The sequence below is a fragment of the Melospiza georgiana genome, chromosome 5, assembly GCF_028018845.1.
Source record: "Melospiza georgiana isolate bMelGeo1 chromosome 5, bMelGeo1.pri, whole genome shotgun sequence".
NCBI lineage: Eukaryota > Metazoa > Chordata > Aves > Passeriformes > Passerellidae > Melospiza > Melospiza georgiana.
The window spans coordinates 69,239,282-69,253,256 of NC_080434.1; the positions used below are offsets into that span (position 1 = coordinate 69,239,282).

At 59.6% G+C, this 13,975-nt stretch overlaps 4 protein-coding genes across 5 annotated transcripts in view; 1 reads left to right on the forward strand and 3 right to left on the reverse strand.

The window, feature by feature from the left end:
- Positions 1-1,328: 1,328 nt before the first annotated feature.
- On the forward strand, positions 1,329-2,691 carry LOC131083945 (neurophysin 1-like). Its single transcript, XM_058024959.1, has 3 exons — positions 1,329-1,448; positions 1,531-1,732; positions 2,642-2,691. The coding sequence occupies exons 1-3, from the start codon at positions 1,329-1,331 to the stop codon at positions 2,689-2,691; spliced, it is 372 nt and encodes a 123-aa protein (XP_057880942.1).
- Positions 2,692-3,143: 452 nt separating this feature from the next.
- On the reverse strand, positions 3,144-6,269 carry MRPS26 (mitochondrial ribosomal protein S26). The gene is made up of 4 exons (XM_058024265.1): positions 6,007-6,269; positions 4,962-5,099; positions 3,949-4,072; positions 3,144-3,714 (listed from the first exon to the last, which is right to left on the reverse strand). Exons 1-4 carry the CDS (start codon positions 6,267-6,269, stop codon positions 3,583-3,585), a joined length of 657 nt encoding a protein of 218 aa, XP_057880248.1. The 3' UTR covers positions 3,144-3,582.
- Positions 6,270-7,387: 1,118 nt separating this feature from the next.
- On the reverse strand, positions 7,388-9,622 carry LOC131083491 (progonadoliberin-2). Its single transcript, XM_058024266.1, has 3 exons — positions 9,485-9,622; positions 8,168-8,233; positions 7,388-7,470 (listed from the first exon to the last, which is right to left on the reverse strand). The coding sequence occupies exons 1-3, from the start codon at positions 9,620-9,622 to the stop codon at positions 7,450-7,452; spliced, it is 225 nt and encodes a 74-aa protein (XP_057880249.1). The 3' UTR covers positions 7,388-7,449.
- A 3,992-nt stretch (positions 9,623-13,614) lies between these two features.
- Positions 13,615-13,975, reverse strand: part of PTPRA (protein tyrosine phosphatase receptor type A) — a 135,542-nt gene continuing 135,181 nt past the window's right edge. For both annotated transcript variants that reach the window (XM_058024575.1, XM_058024576.1), the window contains one exon: positions 13,615-13,974. In XM_058024575.1, coding sequence (XP_057880558.1) covers positions 13,900-13,974 — 75 coding nt within the window. In that variant the 3' untranslated portion in view covers positions 13,615-13,899. The remainder of the gene's footprint in view (position 13,975) is intronic.

The following is a 13,975-nucleotide window of genomic DNA, read 5'->3' on the forward strand; positions in this document are numbered from 1 at the left end:
CCACACATCCATCCAGCTCCATCCACAACTTCCACACATCCATCCAGCTCCATCCACAACCTCCACACATCCATCCAGCTCCATCCACAACTTCCACACATCCATCCAGCTCCATCCACAACTTCCACACATCCATCCAGCTCCATCCACAACCTCCACACATCCATCCAGCTCCATCCATAACCTCCATGTGTTCCTCCAGCTCCATCCACAACCTCCACACATCCATCCAGCTCCATCTATAACCTCCACACATCCATCCAGTTCCATCCACAACCTCCACACGTCCATCCAGCTCCATCCACAACCCCCACACGTCCATCCAGCTCCATCCACAACCTCCACATATTCCTCCAGCTCCATCCACAACCCCCACACGTCCATCCAGCTCCATCCATAACCTCCATGTGTTCCTCCAGCTCCATCCACGACCTCCACATGCTCATCCAGCTCCATCCACAAACTCCACACATCCATCCAGCTCCATCCACAACCTCCACATATTCCTCCACTTCCATCCACAACCCCCACACGTCCATCCAGCTCCATCCACAACCCCCACACGTCCATCCAGTTCCATCCACAACCTCCACACGTCCATCCACAAACTCCACATGTCCACCCAGCTCCATCCACAACCTCCATGTGTTCCTCCAGCTCCATCCACAACCTCCACACATCCATCCAGCTCCATCTATAACCTCCACACATCCATCCAGTTCCATCCACAACCTCCACACGTCCATCCAGCTCCATCCACAACCCCCACACGTCCATCCAGCTCCATCCACAACCTCCACATATTCCTCCAGCTCCATCCACAACCCCCACACGTCCATCCAGCTCCATCCATAACCTCCATGTGTTCCTCCAGCTCCATCCACGACCTCCACATGCTCATCCAGCTCCATCCACAAACTCCACACATCCATCCAGCTCCATCCACAACCTCCACATATTCCTCCACTTCCATCCACAACCCCCACACGTCCATCCAGCTCCATCCACAACCCCCACACGTCCATCCAGTTCCATCCACAACCTCCACACGTCCATCCACAAACTCCACATGTCCACCCAGCTCCATCCACAACCTCCACACGTCCCTGCCAGACTCATCACTGAGGAGAAAACCAGCACCTTGTCCTTGACCTCACGTCCTCGACCTCTGGCTATTAGCCGAGCCCTCGGCTGTGGGAAGCAATGCCTTGTGGTTTTTAAGGAGCACTGGTGACGCCGGTGCCAGAATCCCTAAGCAGGAGCCAGGACTATAAATACAGGGCCAGCAGTTGGGATGAGCAGCCACAAATCCCCCCTGTCCCACCGCCATGTCCTGCAAGGCTCTGGCTCTCTGCCTCCTGGGGCTCCTGACTATTTCCTCTGCTTGCTACATCCAGAACTGCCCCATCGGGGGCAAACGAGCTGTGCTGGACATGGACATCAGGAAGGTAAGTCCTGGGAGGGCTTGGAGCACTCCCAAGCCCATCCCTCCCTTCTCCCAACCTTTTTCTCCCCCCGTTCCCCGAGCAGTGCCTGCCCTGCGGCCCCCGGAACAAGGGCCACTGCTTCGGGCCCAACATCTGCTGCGGCGAGGAGCTGGGCTGCTACATCGGCACCTCGGAGGCGCTGCGCTGCCAGGAGGAAACCTTCCTGCCCACGCCCTGCGAGTCGGGACGCAAACCCTGCGGCTCCGGAGGGAGCTGCGCCGCCCCCGGCATCTGCTGCAGCACCGGTGAGGGCGGCACGGCATCCCGGCATTGCTGTGCCCAGCCCTGGCACAGCCGGGAGGGAATTCAGCGCTCTCAGAATAGTGGGAGAGGGGAGGATGGCCAAGGGATTCTTTGTCCCATCCGTGTGTCCAGACAGGGCACGCTCCAGGACCAGTCCAGACCCCAGGGATGAGACTGGGAGGGTTTGGGGCAGAGGGAAACAGACGGCGAACAAATTCTGGGGGCTGAGCAAGTGCAGGAGCCACGTCCCATCTGCTCTCATCAGTTTTTCTCAAAATCCCACCCTCCTCCCTAAATTAAACTGGCAGGGATCCTGCTGTAAATCCTGGAAAGCATCACAGAATGGAGTGAGCAGGAGCTCAGCAAACCCCAGTGCTGGGGGCTCTCTGGGGCTGGTTTTGGGGATGTCCCTGGATGTTTGAGGCATTTCTGGGGGCTGCTTTTGGGGATCTCTGGGAGCTGGTTTGGGGAGTCCTTGAGGGCAGGTTTTTGGGTTCTTGGGAGCTGGTTCAGAGGTTCCTGGGGGCTGTTTTGGGGGGTCGTTGGAGGCTACTTTGGGGATTTCTGGGAGCTGTTTGAGGCATCTTTGGGAGCTGGTTCAGAAGGTCCCTGGGGGCTGTTTTGGGGGTTCCTGGGGGCTGTTTCAGAGATTTTTAGGAGCTGTTTCAGGGATCTCTAGGAGCTGTTTTGGAGAGTCCTTGAGGGCTCTTTTGGGGGTTCCCTGGAGCTGTTTCAGGGATCCCTAGGAGCTGTTTCAAGGATCTCTGGGAGCTGTTTGAGGGATCTTTAGGAGCTGTTCCAGGGATCTCTGGGAGCAGGTTCAGAGATCTCTGGGGCCTGTTTTGGGGGTTCCCTGGGGTCAGGTGGGTGCTGCCTGATTTCACACCACACTCCCCCCTGTCTCCCCTCAGAGGGCTGTGGCACTGACTCATCCTGTGACCAGGAGCTGCTGTTGGTGTAGCCCAGCCAGGAGAGAACCTGCAGGATCCTGCATCCATCGCCGTCCCAGCCCCACCCTGGGCTGTGATTCAGACTGAAGTGATGAGCTTTGAGCTTAACTAGAAATAAAACTTGGACAGAAAAACAACCCAGCCACAAGTCTGTGGGTTTTGTGTGCTCGCTGGGTTGAGGTGCAGGCTTGGGAGAAGATACTTTTAGGGAAAAGTAGAGGTAAAAAGTGAGGGTTTCAGGTCAATGAACTGAGGGAGGGAGGGGAGGAGGGAGAGGGACCTGCAGACCATGGCTGAAACACAGCAAACTCCAGGCTCAGCCCAAAACCAGAAGTTTTAGGACAAAGCTGACCGCCTGCAAGACCCCAACAACCCAGAACACCCAAAGCCACTACAATTTTATCTATATTGATGAATAAATTAAGCCTAAAGGGAGGAATAATGAGACACCAGAAATCCTGGATCATTCAGACACATTCTTATTCAGCCACACCAAGGGATGTGCAAAGGAGGGTTTGAAGTGTGAAATCAGGATTATAATTAATTCCTTCCCCCAACAACAAAAAAAAGGGAAGGTCAGTGTTTCCTACAAATTCACTCAGCCCTCCTTTGCCTTTGGAAGCAAGCAGAGGAGCTGACAGCGAGGAGCTGGGCCAGGCTCTGCCTCAGGACTGCTCCTGCTCCCCCCACATGCTGTGTGTGTGTGAAGGATCCAAACACGTGGGAGGTGGGATCACAGGCACAGCAACAGGGCTGAGCTGCAGCCTCCCAGTTCCCCTCAGCGTTAACCCTTTGGAAGCAGCACAGCCAGAGCCCTTCTCCAGCACTTCTGAGGCCAATTTATACATTCCAAGGAAGGATCTGTGTGTTCTGGGGGGCTCTGCACACCAGAGGCAGGGCTGCTAGGAGAGCAGCGTGCGCCTGACGACGCGCCCGTCCCTGTCGATGGCGAAGTTGTAATTGCGGGGCTTGTCCAGGCACTCCTCGATCCGAGCCTCCAGGTTCTCGGGGGTGATGAAGTTTTTGGCTTCCTCCTGAAGCAAAGCACAAGGATTGTCCCCCCTCAGGATTATCCCAGCCTGTTCCCAGAGCTCTGGCTCAAGCTCCCTCCCCATCCACGTGCTGTCAACACCCCTGGAAGGTGCTGGTGCTTGTGGTTCCCAGCTGCCAGCTGAGAAATCCGTGGAAAACAAGCCCACGGCTCCCACATGGCTCCCTGGCAGGGAATTCTGGCAAGCTGCTCCCCAGGAGGCACCAGCTGCTCTTACCTGCAGCTGGAGAACCTCCTTCTCCTTCTCCTCCAGGAAAGCCTCCATTTTCCTGGCCTGTTTCTCTGCAATCTCTGATTTCCTCCTCTTCTGCTCTTCCTCTTCTCTCCTGAGTCTCTCCTCTCTGCCAGGCACAAAGGAAAATGTCATGGAGGAGGTGACACATCCACCCAGAGCACCTTGACTTGGCCCTCAGCAGCAGAAGGCACAGGAACCACGAGAGCTGCACAGGCAGATTTATTCCAACAGGTCAGGATTTCCCAGAACCACAGAATCAGTCAGGGTGGGAAAGGCTGTGTCCTCTTGTTCTCTGCTCCCAGGCAGATCCTGACCCATCCTGGCTGCACCCTCCTGTCAGGGAGTTGAGGACAGTGACAAGGTCTCCCTTGAGCCTCCTCTGCCCAGGCTGAGCCCTCCCAGCTGCTCCTACCAGGATCTGAGTTCCAGACCCTTCCCCAGCTTTGCTGCCTTTCCCTGGAACATTCCAGCATCTCCAAGTCCTTCCTGAACTGGGGGGCCCAGAACCGGGCACAGCACTCGAGGTGTGGCCTCACACAGGGCAAGAATCCCTGCCCTGCTCCTGCTGGACCATTCCTGATCCAGGCCAGGAGCCTGCTTGGTCACCTGGGCACTCTGCTGGCTCGTGTCCAGCCTGCTGTCCATCTGTCCCCCAGGTCCCCTTCTGCCTGGCTGCTGTGCAGAACCCCACAGCTGCACTTGTTATCCCTCATTTCCTTGGATGCAGCCTGTGCAGGTCCCTTACAGAGCCCTCCTGCCCTGCAGCACACCCACACCCGGCTCAGTGCCACCTGCAAATCTGCTGCTGGTCAACTCAACCCCCTCATGCAGATCATCAGCAAAGGCATCAAACAGGGCTGGGGACACCCTGAGCCCTGGGGACACCTCTGGTGTGACCATTCCCCACCGGGCCTGGCCACCAACCAGTTCCTAACCAGGAATGACCCTGCCCAAGCTTCTCTGTGCCCAGCTGTGCCCTGCAGGGCCGTGCTGACCTGCGGGCCCTCTGCCGCCCGTTCTCCTCCTCGTTCCAGGCCATCAGCCGCCGGTGCTCCTCCAGCTCCTCCGGCGAGCCCTCGGCGGTCAGGCGCTCCTCCCGCTTCTTCTGCAGCACCTCGGCCCTGAACTCCGCCCTGCAGGGCCGGGGGAGGGCGCTGAGCTCCTGCCCGGGGCCGGCAGCACAGCGGGGCCTGCCCGGACTGCCCCAGAGCAGAACCAGCCCCAGCACCCGGACCCAGCACCCTGCCCCTGCCCCACAGAGCTCCAGTGCCACCCTGACCCTGCCCCTCAGCGCTCCCAGTGCCACCCTGACCCTGCCCCTCAGCGCTCCCAGTGCCACCACCCTGCCACTGCCCCTCAGTGCCACCATCCTCACTCTTCCCTGCCCCTCATCAGTGCAAACCCCACCGCCCTCCCCACCCCCCAGATCTCCCGGCTCCCGTTACAAAGTGCCCCACAGCCACCCCTCCACTGCCCCGCTGTCCCTCACAGCGGCCCCAAATGGCCACAAGGCCACACTCCCCTGCCTCCTACCCCACAACCCTCTCTTGTTCCACATCAGCCCCCCAGCACTTCATTCAGCCTCCAACTCCACACCCAGAGCCAGCCCCAACCTTCCCCTGCCCCACAGCCCCATACACCTGCCCCTGCCCCACGGCCAGTCCTGTACCCAATAAAGGCAGCCCCCAAAAACCCCATACCCAGCTCCTGCCCCAAACTCAGCCCTTCAACCCTGCCCTGCCCCACAGCCAGTCCCTTTCCCAAACCCACAACCACCCCCAGCCCATGTCCGACCTTCCCCTGCCCCATAACCAGTCCCTAACTCAAACCTACAACCCCTCCCCTGCCCCATAACCAGTCCCGACCTTCTCCTGCCCCATAACCAGTCCCGACCTTCCCCTGCCCCACAGCCGGTTCCTTACCCAAACCCATCCACCCCCAGTCCCAGCCCATGTCCGACCCCCCCTGCCCCACAGCCGCCCCTGCCTCCAGCCCCCATCTCCACGGCCCCAGCCCAGCCGTGCCCCGCAGCCCCGGTACCGGAGGGCGCTGAGCACCAGCCGGTGCTGCCGGTACCGCTCCTGCACCACCAGCAGCTCCTCGGGGTCCACGGGCGGCGGCAGCTTCACCCGGCCCACCTTGGACTTGGCGGGGGGGTCGTGCCGGGTCTTGCGGCCCCGCGCCGGCACCGCCCGCGGGCCCCAGGCGGGGCAGAGCCCCGGGAAGGAGCCGGGGCCGGGGCCAGGGCCGAGCCCCGGGAGCGGGACGGGCCCCGGGCGGCAGCGCCTCAGCGCCCGCAGCATGGCGGCGCCTGAGGGACCGCGCGGCGCGGAGAGTGACGTCACACCTGTGCGCCGCGCAACCGGAAGGGGAGCGGGGCGTGATGGGAAATGGAGTTCGGGAGGGGAGAGGGACACGGACACCCGTGGGGACAAGGGACACCCTAGAGGGGACAGGGACAGCCGTGGGGCGGGGACACTCTACACGGGACACAGGCACCGGCGGGGATAGGGACACCCTACACGGGACAGGGGCACCCGTGGGACACAGACAGCCAGGGGGCACGGACACCGGAAGGGATAGGGACACCCGAGTGACAGGGACAGCCAGAGGCCACGGACATCCGTGGGGCAGGGACACCCTACAGGGGATAGGGACACCCATGGGACACGGATATCCGTGGGACAGAGACACCAGCGGGGATAGGGACACTCTACACGGGACAGGGACAGCCAGGGGACACGGACACCGGCAGGGATAGGGACACCCGAGTGACAGGGACAGCCAGAGGACACGGACATCCGTGGGGCAGGGACACCCTGCAGGGGATAGGGACACCCATGGGACACGGATATCCGTGGGGCAGGGACACCCGTAGGACATGGACATCCATGGGGCAAGGACGCCCTACACGGGACAGGGACAGTCAGGGGACACATGGACACCGGCTGGGATAGGGACAGCCAGGGACAGGCAGGGGACACGGACATTCGTGGGGCAGTGACACCCTTCACGGGGACAGGGAAATCTGTGGGACACGGACACCGGCGGGGACAAGGAGACCCGTGGTACAAGGACAGCGGCGGGGACAGTGACACCCTATACGGGACAGGGACACCCCACGGGCACCTACGGGACGGGGAGAGCCCCAAGGGACAGGGACACTGCCACAGGACAGGCCTGGGGACAGGGAGAGGCCTGGGGACAGGGACACTGCCACGGGACAGGGACAGCCCCACGGGACACGGCACCCCAAAATCGGACGCCCGCCCCCTGGGACACGAATTGCCCACCCAAGGATCCCAAGGAACGCGACCCCCGCCCGCCACGGGCACGGCATCCCCCTGGGGACACCGCTGTCCCCGCTGTCCCCATGCCAGCCCCGCCAGTCCCTCCATCACCATCACTCTCACAGATCCCCCCCAGCCCCTTTATTCCCCTCGGGGGGTCCCGGGTCGCTCCCGCGGGGTTCGGTGCCTCCGGTCAGGGGCGCAGAGCGGGGGGCTGCGGGAGAGGGGCGGGGGGAGCGGTCAGTGCCGGTACCGGGGACCCCCAGATCGGTCAAACCCCACGCCGGGGACCCCCCAGATGGGTCAGACCCGGTCCCGGGAACCCCTGGCATGGGTCAGTCCCCGCCCCAGGGACCCCCAGCCTCGGTCAGACCCAGTCCCGGGGACCCCCAGGACCCCAAGAATGGATCAGTGCCCTTCCCGAGGACCCCCCGGGATGGGTCAGTCCCGGTCTCCCGGACCCCCCAACACCCCCAGATGGGTCAGTCCAAGTCTTAGGGACCCCCAGCACCCCCAAAATCTGTCAGACCCGCTCCCGGGGACCCCCAGGATGGGTCAGTCCTGGTCCCGGGGACACCCAGCACCCTCAGGATGGGTCAGACCCGGTCTCGGGGATCCCCCAGGACCCCCAGGATGGGTCAATCCCTGTCCTGGGGACCCCCAGATCGGTCAGACCCCGTCCCGGGGACCCCCAGGATGGCTCAGACCCCGTCCCAGGAACCCTCCAGCACCCCCAGGATGGGTCAGACCCAGTCCCGGAGACCCCCAAGACCCCCAGGATTGGCCAGACCCGGTCCCGGAGACCCCCAGGATTGGTCAGTCCCGGTGTTGGACACCCCACAGCACCCCCAGGATGGGTCAGACCCACTCCCGGGGACCCCCCCAGGACCCCCAGCCCCGTCCCCGCTCACCGGCAGCGGCTCCTCCCGCCGGGGGGGACACGGGAGGGGACGGCAGCGCCCCAGAGGGGACGGGACCTGCGGGAGGAGGGGGGAAAAAAAGGGAGAAAAGCAGCCGGGATTGGGGGGGGGTCACCCCATGGATGGGGGAAATTCCAGGGTGGGCGAAGTGCGAGGGATTCGGGGAGGAAGGGAAATGGGAGGGGATGACAAACACGGGAAAAGGGGATGAACTGTGGGGGGGATAAATCAGGGAGGGGGAAAAACTGGGGGATTTTAGCCCTTGGGGGTGATAAACCCTGATAATTCAGTGAGGGGGATAACCTGGGGCAGTTTTAGCCCGTAGCGTTGATAAACACAGATAATTCAGGGAGGGAGATATACTGGGGTGGGATTTATAGCCTGTGAGAGTGATAAATCCGGATAATTTAGAGAGGGGGATAACTCAGAGAGATAAACCCGAATAATTCAGGGAGAGGGATAAACTGGGGGGGATTTTAGCCCGTGGGGGTGATAAATCAGGATAATTCGGGGAGGGGAATAAACTGGGGAGGGGTTTATAGCTCATGGGGTGACAAACCTGGATAATTCAGTGAGGGAGACAACCTGGGGTGGCATTTATAGCCCGTGGGGGTGACAAACCTGAATAATTCAGGGAGGAGGAAAACCCAGGGTGACAAACCCAGATAATTCAGGGAGGGGGATAATCCGGGGTGATAAACCTGGAAAATTCAGGGAGGGGGATAAACTGGGGTGATAAACCTGGAAAATTCAGGGAGGGGGATAAACTGGGGTGATAAACTCGGATAACTCAGAGAGGGGGATAACCTGGGGAGGTGATAAATCCAGATAACTCAGGGAAGGGGATAAACTGAGGGATTTTAGCCCGTGGGGTTGATAAACCCGGATAATTTAGGGAGAGGGATAACCTGGGGGGATTTTAGCCCGTGGGGGTGATAAATCAGGATAATTCAGGGAGGGGGATAAACTGGGGTGATAAACCCGGATAATTCAGGCAGGGGGATAACCTGGGGGGATTTAAGCCCGTGGGGGTGATAAACCCGCAGTGGGGTTTAACCTGGAGCAGACATAAATCCAAGAACTCAGGGGGGGATAATCGCGGGACGGGGACAGGATTCCGAGGGGATACAACCCAGGGAGGATAATTTGGGGCAGCGTAACTCGGGCAGGGAGAACCCAGAGGGATTTTAAACCCAGGACAGGATGGGGGGCACACAAACCCTGGGCAGGGGGACGCGGGCGGGGTGGGCATCAGCCGGGAGGGACGGGGGTGACCCCGAGGGGGGTGACCCGCGGGGGACACCCTACCTGGAGGCCGCTGGGGGTCCGCAGGTCCCGCTTGCCCCCCGGGTACCACCCGTGGGACCAGTGCTGGCCGCGGGCGCGGGGCAGGGCGCAGCTCAGCAACAGCAGCGCCAGCAGCAGCAGCGACCCGCGGGGTGCCATGGCCGGGGGCTGCGGGGACACGGGGGCACTGTCACACCGGGATCTCCTCCGGGGACACCCCCAGGGGCTGCGGGGACACGGGGGCACTGTCACACCGGGATCTGCTCCGGGGACACGGGGGGCACTGTCACACCGGGATCTGTTCTGGGGACACGGGGGGCACTGTCACACCGGGATCTGTTCTGGGGACACCCCTAGGGCTGCGGGGACACGGGGGGCACTGTCACACGGGGATCTGCTCCGGGGACACGGGGGGCACTGTCACACAGGGATCTGTTCTGGGGACACGGGGGGCACTGTCACACCGGGATCCGCTCCGGGGACACGGGGGGCACTGTCACACCGGGATCCGCTCCGGGGACACGGGGGGCACTGTCACACCGGGATCCGCTCCGGGGACACGGGGGGCACTGTCAGACCGGGATCTGTTCTGGGGACACGGGGGGCACTGTCACACCGGGATCCGCTCCGGGGACACCCCCGGGGGCTGTGGGAGGGCTGAGCACCCGAGGGTGCTGCCTGGGGCGGTTTGGGTTCGGTAGGAGCACAGGGGTTGGGTGAGGGGGATGGAGATGCAGAGGGGGTGCACCCATGGGTGGTGCTGAGGTGGGTTTGGGATGCAGAGGGGGTGAGCACCCGTGGGTGGGTTTAGGATGCAGATCCCGAGGAAACGACCCAGCATCACTTTGGGGAGGGTTTAGGATGCAGATCCAGAGGGAATGAGCACCCCTGGGTGGGTTTGGGATGCAGACCCAGAGGGGGTGAGCACCCATGGGTGGGTTTGGGATGCAGATGTTGGAGGGGATGACCCAGCATCACTTTGGGGTGGCTTTAGGATGGAGATGCTGAGGGGATGAGCACCCATGGGTGGGTTTGGGATGGAGATTCAGAGGGGATGAGCACCCCTGGATGGGCTTGGGATGGAGATGCAGAGAGGGTGAGCACCCACAGGTGGGCTAGGGCGGGTTTGGGATGCAGATCCTGAGGGAGTGAGCACCCATGGGTGGGCTTAGGATGGATATCCAGAAGGAATGAGCACCCATGGGTGGGTTTGGGATGGAGATCCAGAAGGAAGGAGCACCCATGGGTGGGTTTGGGATGGAGATGCAGAGAGGGTGAGCACCCACAGGTGGGCTAGGGCGGGTTTGGGATGCAGATCCTGGGGGAATGAGCACCCATGGGTGAGTTTGGGATGCAGATCCTGAGGGGGTGAGCACCCATGGGTGGGCTTAGAATGGAGATCCAGAAGGAATGAGCACCCCTGGGTGGGTTTGGGATGGAGATGCAGAGGGGATGAACACCCCTGGGTGGGTTTGGGATGGAGATGCAGAGAGGGTGAGCACCCACAGGTGGGCTAGGGCGGGTTTGGGATGCAGATCCTGGGGGAATGAGCACCCATGGGTGGGTTTGGGCTGCAGATCCTGAGGGAGTGAGCACCCATGGGTGGGCTTAGGATGCAGATCCAGAAGGAATGAGCACCCCTGGGTGGGTTTGGGCTGCAGATCCAGAGGGGGTGAGCACTCTGGGTGCCCTCTGGGGCTGGGGAAGCCGGAGGGGCTCAGCACCCCGGGCTGCTGCTGGGGTTTGGATCCAGCATGGACGCTCCCCCCACCCCCCCAGACCCCTTTTGGCGTCTGATTTGGGGCAAGCAGGACCCCCCAACCCGGGGCCAACCCGTGCCATGGCCGGGGCAGCCTCACCTGGGCGGGCTCCGGAGGCGGCGGTGCCGGTGGTGGCGGTGGTGACAGTGGCCGGTGCCGGTGGTGGCGGTGGTGGCAGTGGCCGGTGGTGGCAGTGGCCGGCAGGGCAGGCACCGCTATTTGAAGGGCTCGGTGACAGTGACGTCGGCCCAGCCACCGTTCCCACGGGGGACAGTGACCTCGCTGATGGCATCGCCCTCCTCATGCCAGTGCCCGGTGCCTCCTTGTCCCCAAATCCCTCTGGCACCACAGAACAGCACCCTGAGCCTCCTGTTTGGGGATTCTGCCCCAGAAGGGGCTCATTTCCCATCTCCTGGCAGCTGGGAAAGGGATGGATGCAGATTGTCCCCCTGCAGCTCCATGGATGCTCTTGTTGAAAGGAGACGAGCAAATTCCCCGTGCCTCAGTTTCCCTGCCCCCATTTCCTTGGTTCTCCCCCCATTTCAAATCTGTCGCCCCCAAAGTGGGGCTGGATGCTGGCGGTGGCCATGGAGCCCACAGCTCCCAGCTCAGGGGATGTGGCAGAGTTTGGGAAGGGGATTTAGGCAGGATCTGGCCCTGGATTATCTCCAGCAGCTGCTCATCTCTCTGATATTTGCAGTTGGATGCAGGATGGGGTTGTGCAGATGCTGTGGCAAAAGCTCAAGGCAGCTCCTGGCACCCCAAAATTTCCCCAAACACCCTGAGATCCTGAGGATGGAGGAAAAAAGGGAAATGGAGGGACTTGTTGGGGTGGTCCATGTTCCTTGGTGGAGCACCTGTGGGGACAAATGAAACCCTCGTGTTCAAGGAGGGTCCCCATTCCTTTGGGGTCACCACATTTAGTTCTGAGTGTGACAGCCTTGGCCCAAAGCCCCCAAAATTTAGGAGCTGGAATTTGTTAGCAACTGGGGCTCATGAGGGGTGCCAGGTGATGAAGTGGGGATGGTGGCAGCAGCAAAGCAAATTTTGGGCGTATTTTGGGTTTCTGAGGGTGCCCCCTTGCCTGTGTGCCTCCAATGAATCCTGCCTGGCTGGAAAAAGCTGAAAATACTTGGATACTCTGACTCCTGGGCTGGTTTTACCCAGAATTTCCAGGATTTCAACCCCATATCCTGAGATTAGGACATCCCTGTCAACATTCCTGGGCCCTGCCACCCACCCCGTGCTCCCCAGCACTGTTGGGGTGTCCAGAGAAATCCTGGGGGTGAAGCCTCTGCTCCAAACCAGCTCTGCCAGCGCCTGCAGAGGGGATGGAGCTCCCCCATTAACCTGGCCATGGTGCCCCTGACTGCAGGAGGGACAAGGAAAGTCTTTCCTCAGCCTCTGCTTCATAAGAAAATAATAAAATCACCCATATTAACCTGTTTTTTTCTAATATACAAGTGTGCACCTCTGCTCCTCAGGATATTTTGTGAGCCTTTGGATTTTTCTTGGGAGAGAGCAGGCCTGGAGTGGGGATTTGGGAAAAATCCTGCCCTGGGAGGGTGGTGAGGCCCTGGCACAGGGGGTCCAGAGAAGCTGTGGCTGCCCCTGGATCCTTGGGAGTGTCCAAGGCCAGGCTGGATGAGGTTTGGAGAGATCTGGGACAGTGGGAGGTGTCCCTGCCATGGATATTGGATTGGATATTCTATGAGATCCACCCCAAACCATTCCCTCATTCTGAGATCTCTCAGGGTGCCAGGAAAAATAATCTGACATCTCCCCCAGCAGCTGGGGATGGAGCTCACCTGGTACAGAGAGCCCCAGCAGGGATGGCAGTGCCCACCCTCAGCTCAGGGCCACAGGGCCAGCCCAAACCCCTGCCCTAAAATCCAGCTCCAAACACACACACCTTTCCTTCAGGGAGCAAAAAATCCTTTTGTTTTTCTGGGTTTTGCTTTTTTGGGGTTGAAATCCCAACATTTGGGTGCTGTTGTGTGACAATTACAGTTTCCAAACCAGCAGTACATGGTGGCCTGACCCCGAGAGAAGAAAGTATTTTAGCTTTTGCTACAAAAATGAGGGTATTTATATATAAACACACACACAGAATGAGCTTTTTGGTTTTTTCTCCTCATTTTTTTTTTTTAGAGCTGACCAGCAGAAAAATGTGAAACCATTTCCCTGCAGGTTTGGAAAAGCTTGTGCTGGTGGGGTTGTGCTGATGGGGGAGGGTTTGGGTTTTGTTTCAGATGAGATCCAGGATTTCTTTCTTTCCTTTTTTTTTTTTAAAAAGGTTTTACTCCCTCAAGAAAAAAAAAAAAAAAAAGAGATTTACAAACAAAATAACAGCCTGTATCAACTCTCCAGAAGAGAGATGGTATGACAATATTAATCCAAACATCAAGCTATTTAATTCCCCAATAAAACATTGGAAAAAAAGGAGCCAACAGTATCTGCACTAACACTTTGCTACATATAAAATCTCCAGCTAATATGAAGCTTATGGTACCAACCTCTAAAACAGTTAAGATATATACACATAGGTTTTGCTTTTTGTTTTGTTTGGGGGGGTATATTAACAAACAGAATATTACAAAATATTAAAGAAGGCAACTCTTCTGTCATTTGTTTCAGGGAGGGTGGGTGTGGATTTTTTTTTGTTCCTGTTTTTCTTCACTTGAAGTTGGCGTAGTCTGAGAAGGCGTCGATGTATTCCTGCACCACCTTGTAGCAGAATTCGTACTGTTCC

Coding starts and splice junctions, on each gene's coding strand:
- LOC131083945 (XM_058024959.1), top strand. CDS start 1,329: ATGTCCTGCAAGGCTCTGGCTCTCTGCCTCCTGGGGCTCCTGACTATT. Junction 1,449..1,530: donor TGGACATGGACATCAGGAAG/GTAAGTCCTGGG, acceptor TTCCCCGAGCAG/TGCCTGCCCTGCGGCCCCCG. Junction 1,733..2,641: donor CGGCATCTGCTGCAGCACCG/GTGAGGGCGGCA, acceptor GTCTCCCCTCAG/AGGGCTGTGGCACTGACTCA.
- MRPS26 (XM_058024265.1), bottom strand. CDS start 6,269: ATGCTGCGGGCGCTGAGGCGCTGCCGCCCGGGGCCCGTCCCGCTCCCG. Junction 5,100..6,006: donor CTGGTGCTCAGCGCCCTCCG/GTACCGGGGCTG, acceptor CCGGCCCTGCAG/GGCGGAGTTCAGGGCCGAGG. Junction 4,073..4,961: donor GGGCGGCAGAGGGCCCGCAG/GTCAGCACGGCC, acceptor TGTGCCTGGCAG/AGAGGAGAGACTCAGGAGAG.
- LOC131083491 (XM_058024266.1), bottom strand. CDS start 9,622: ATGGCACCCCGCGGGTCGCTGCTGCTGCTGGCGCTGCTGTTGCTGAGC. Junction 8,234..9,484: donor GGACCCCCAGCGGCCTCCAG/GTAGGGTGTCCC, acceptor CTCCTCCCGCAG/GTCCCGTCCCCTCTGGGGCG. Junction 7,471..8,167: donor GGCGGGAGGAGCCGCTGCCG/GTGAGCGGGGAC, acceptor CCTCTCCCGCAG/CCCCCCGCTCTGCGCCCCTG.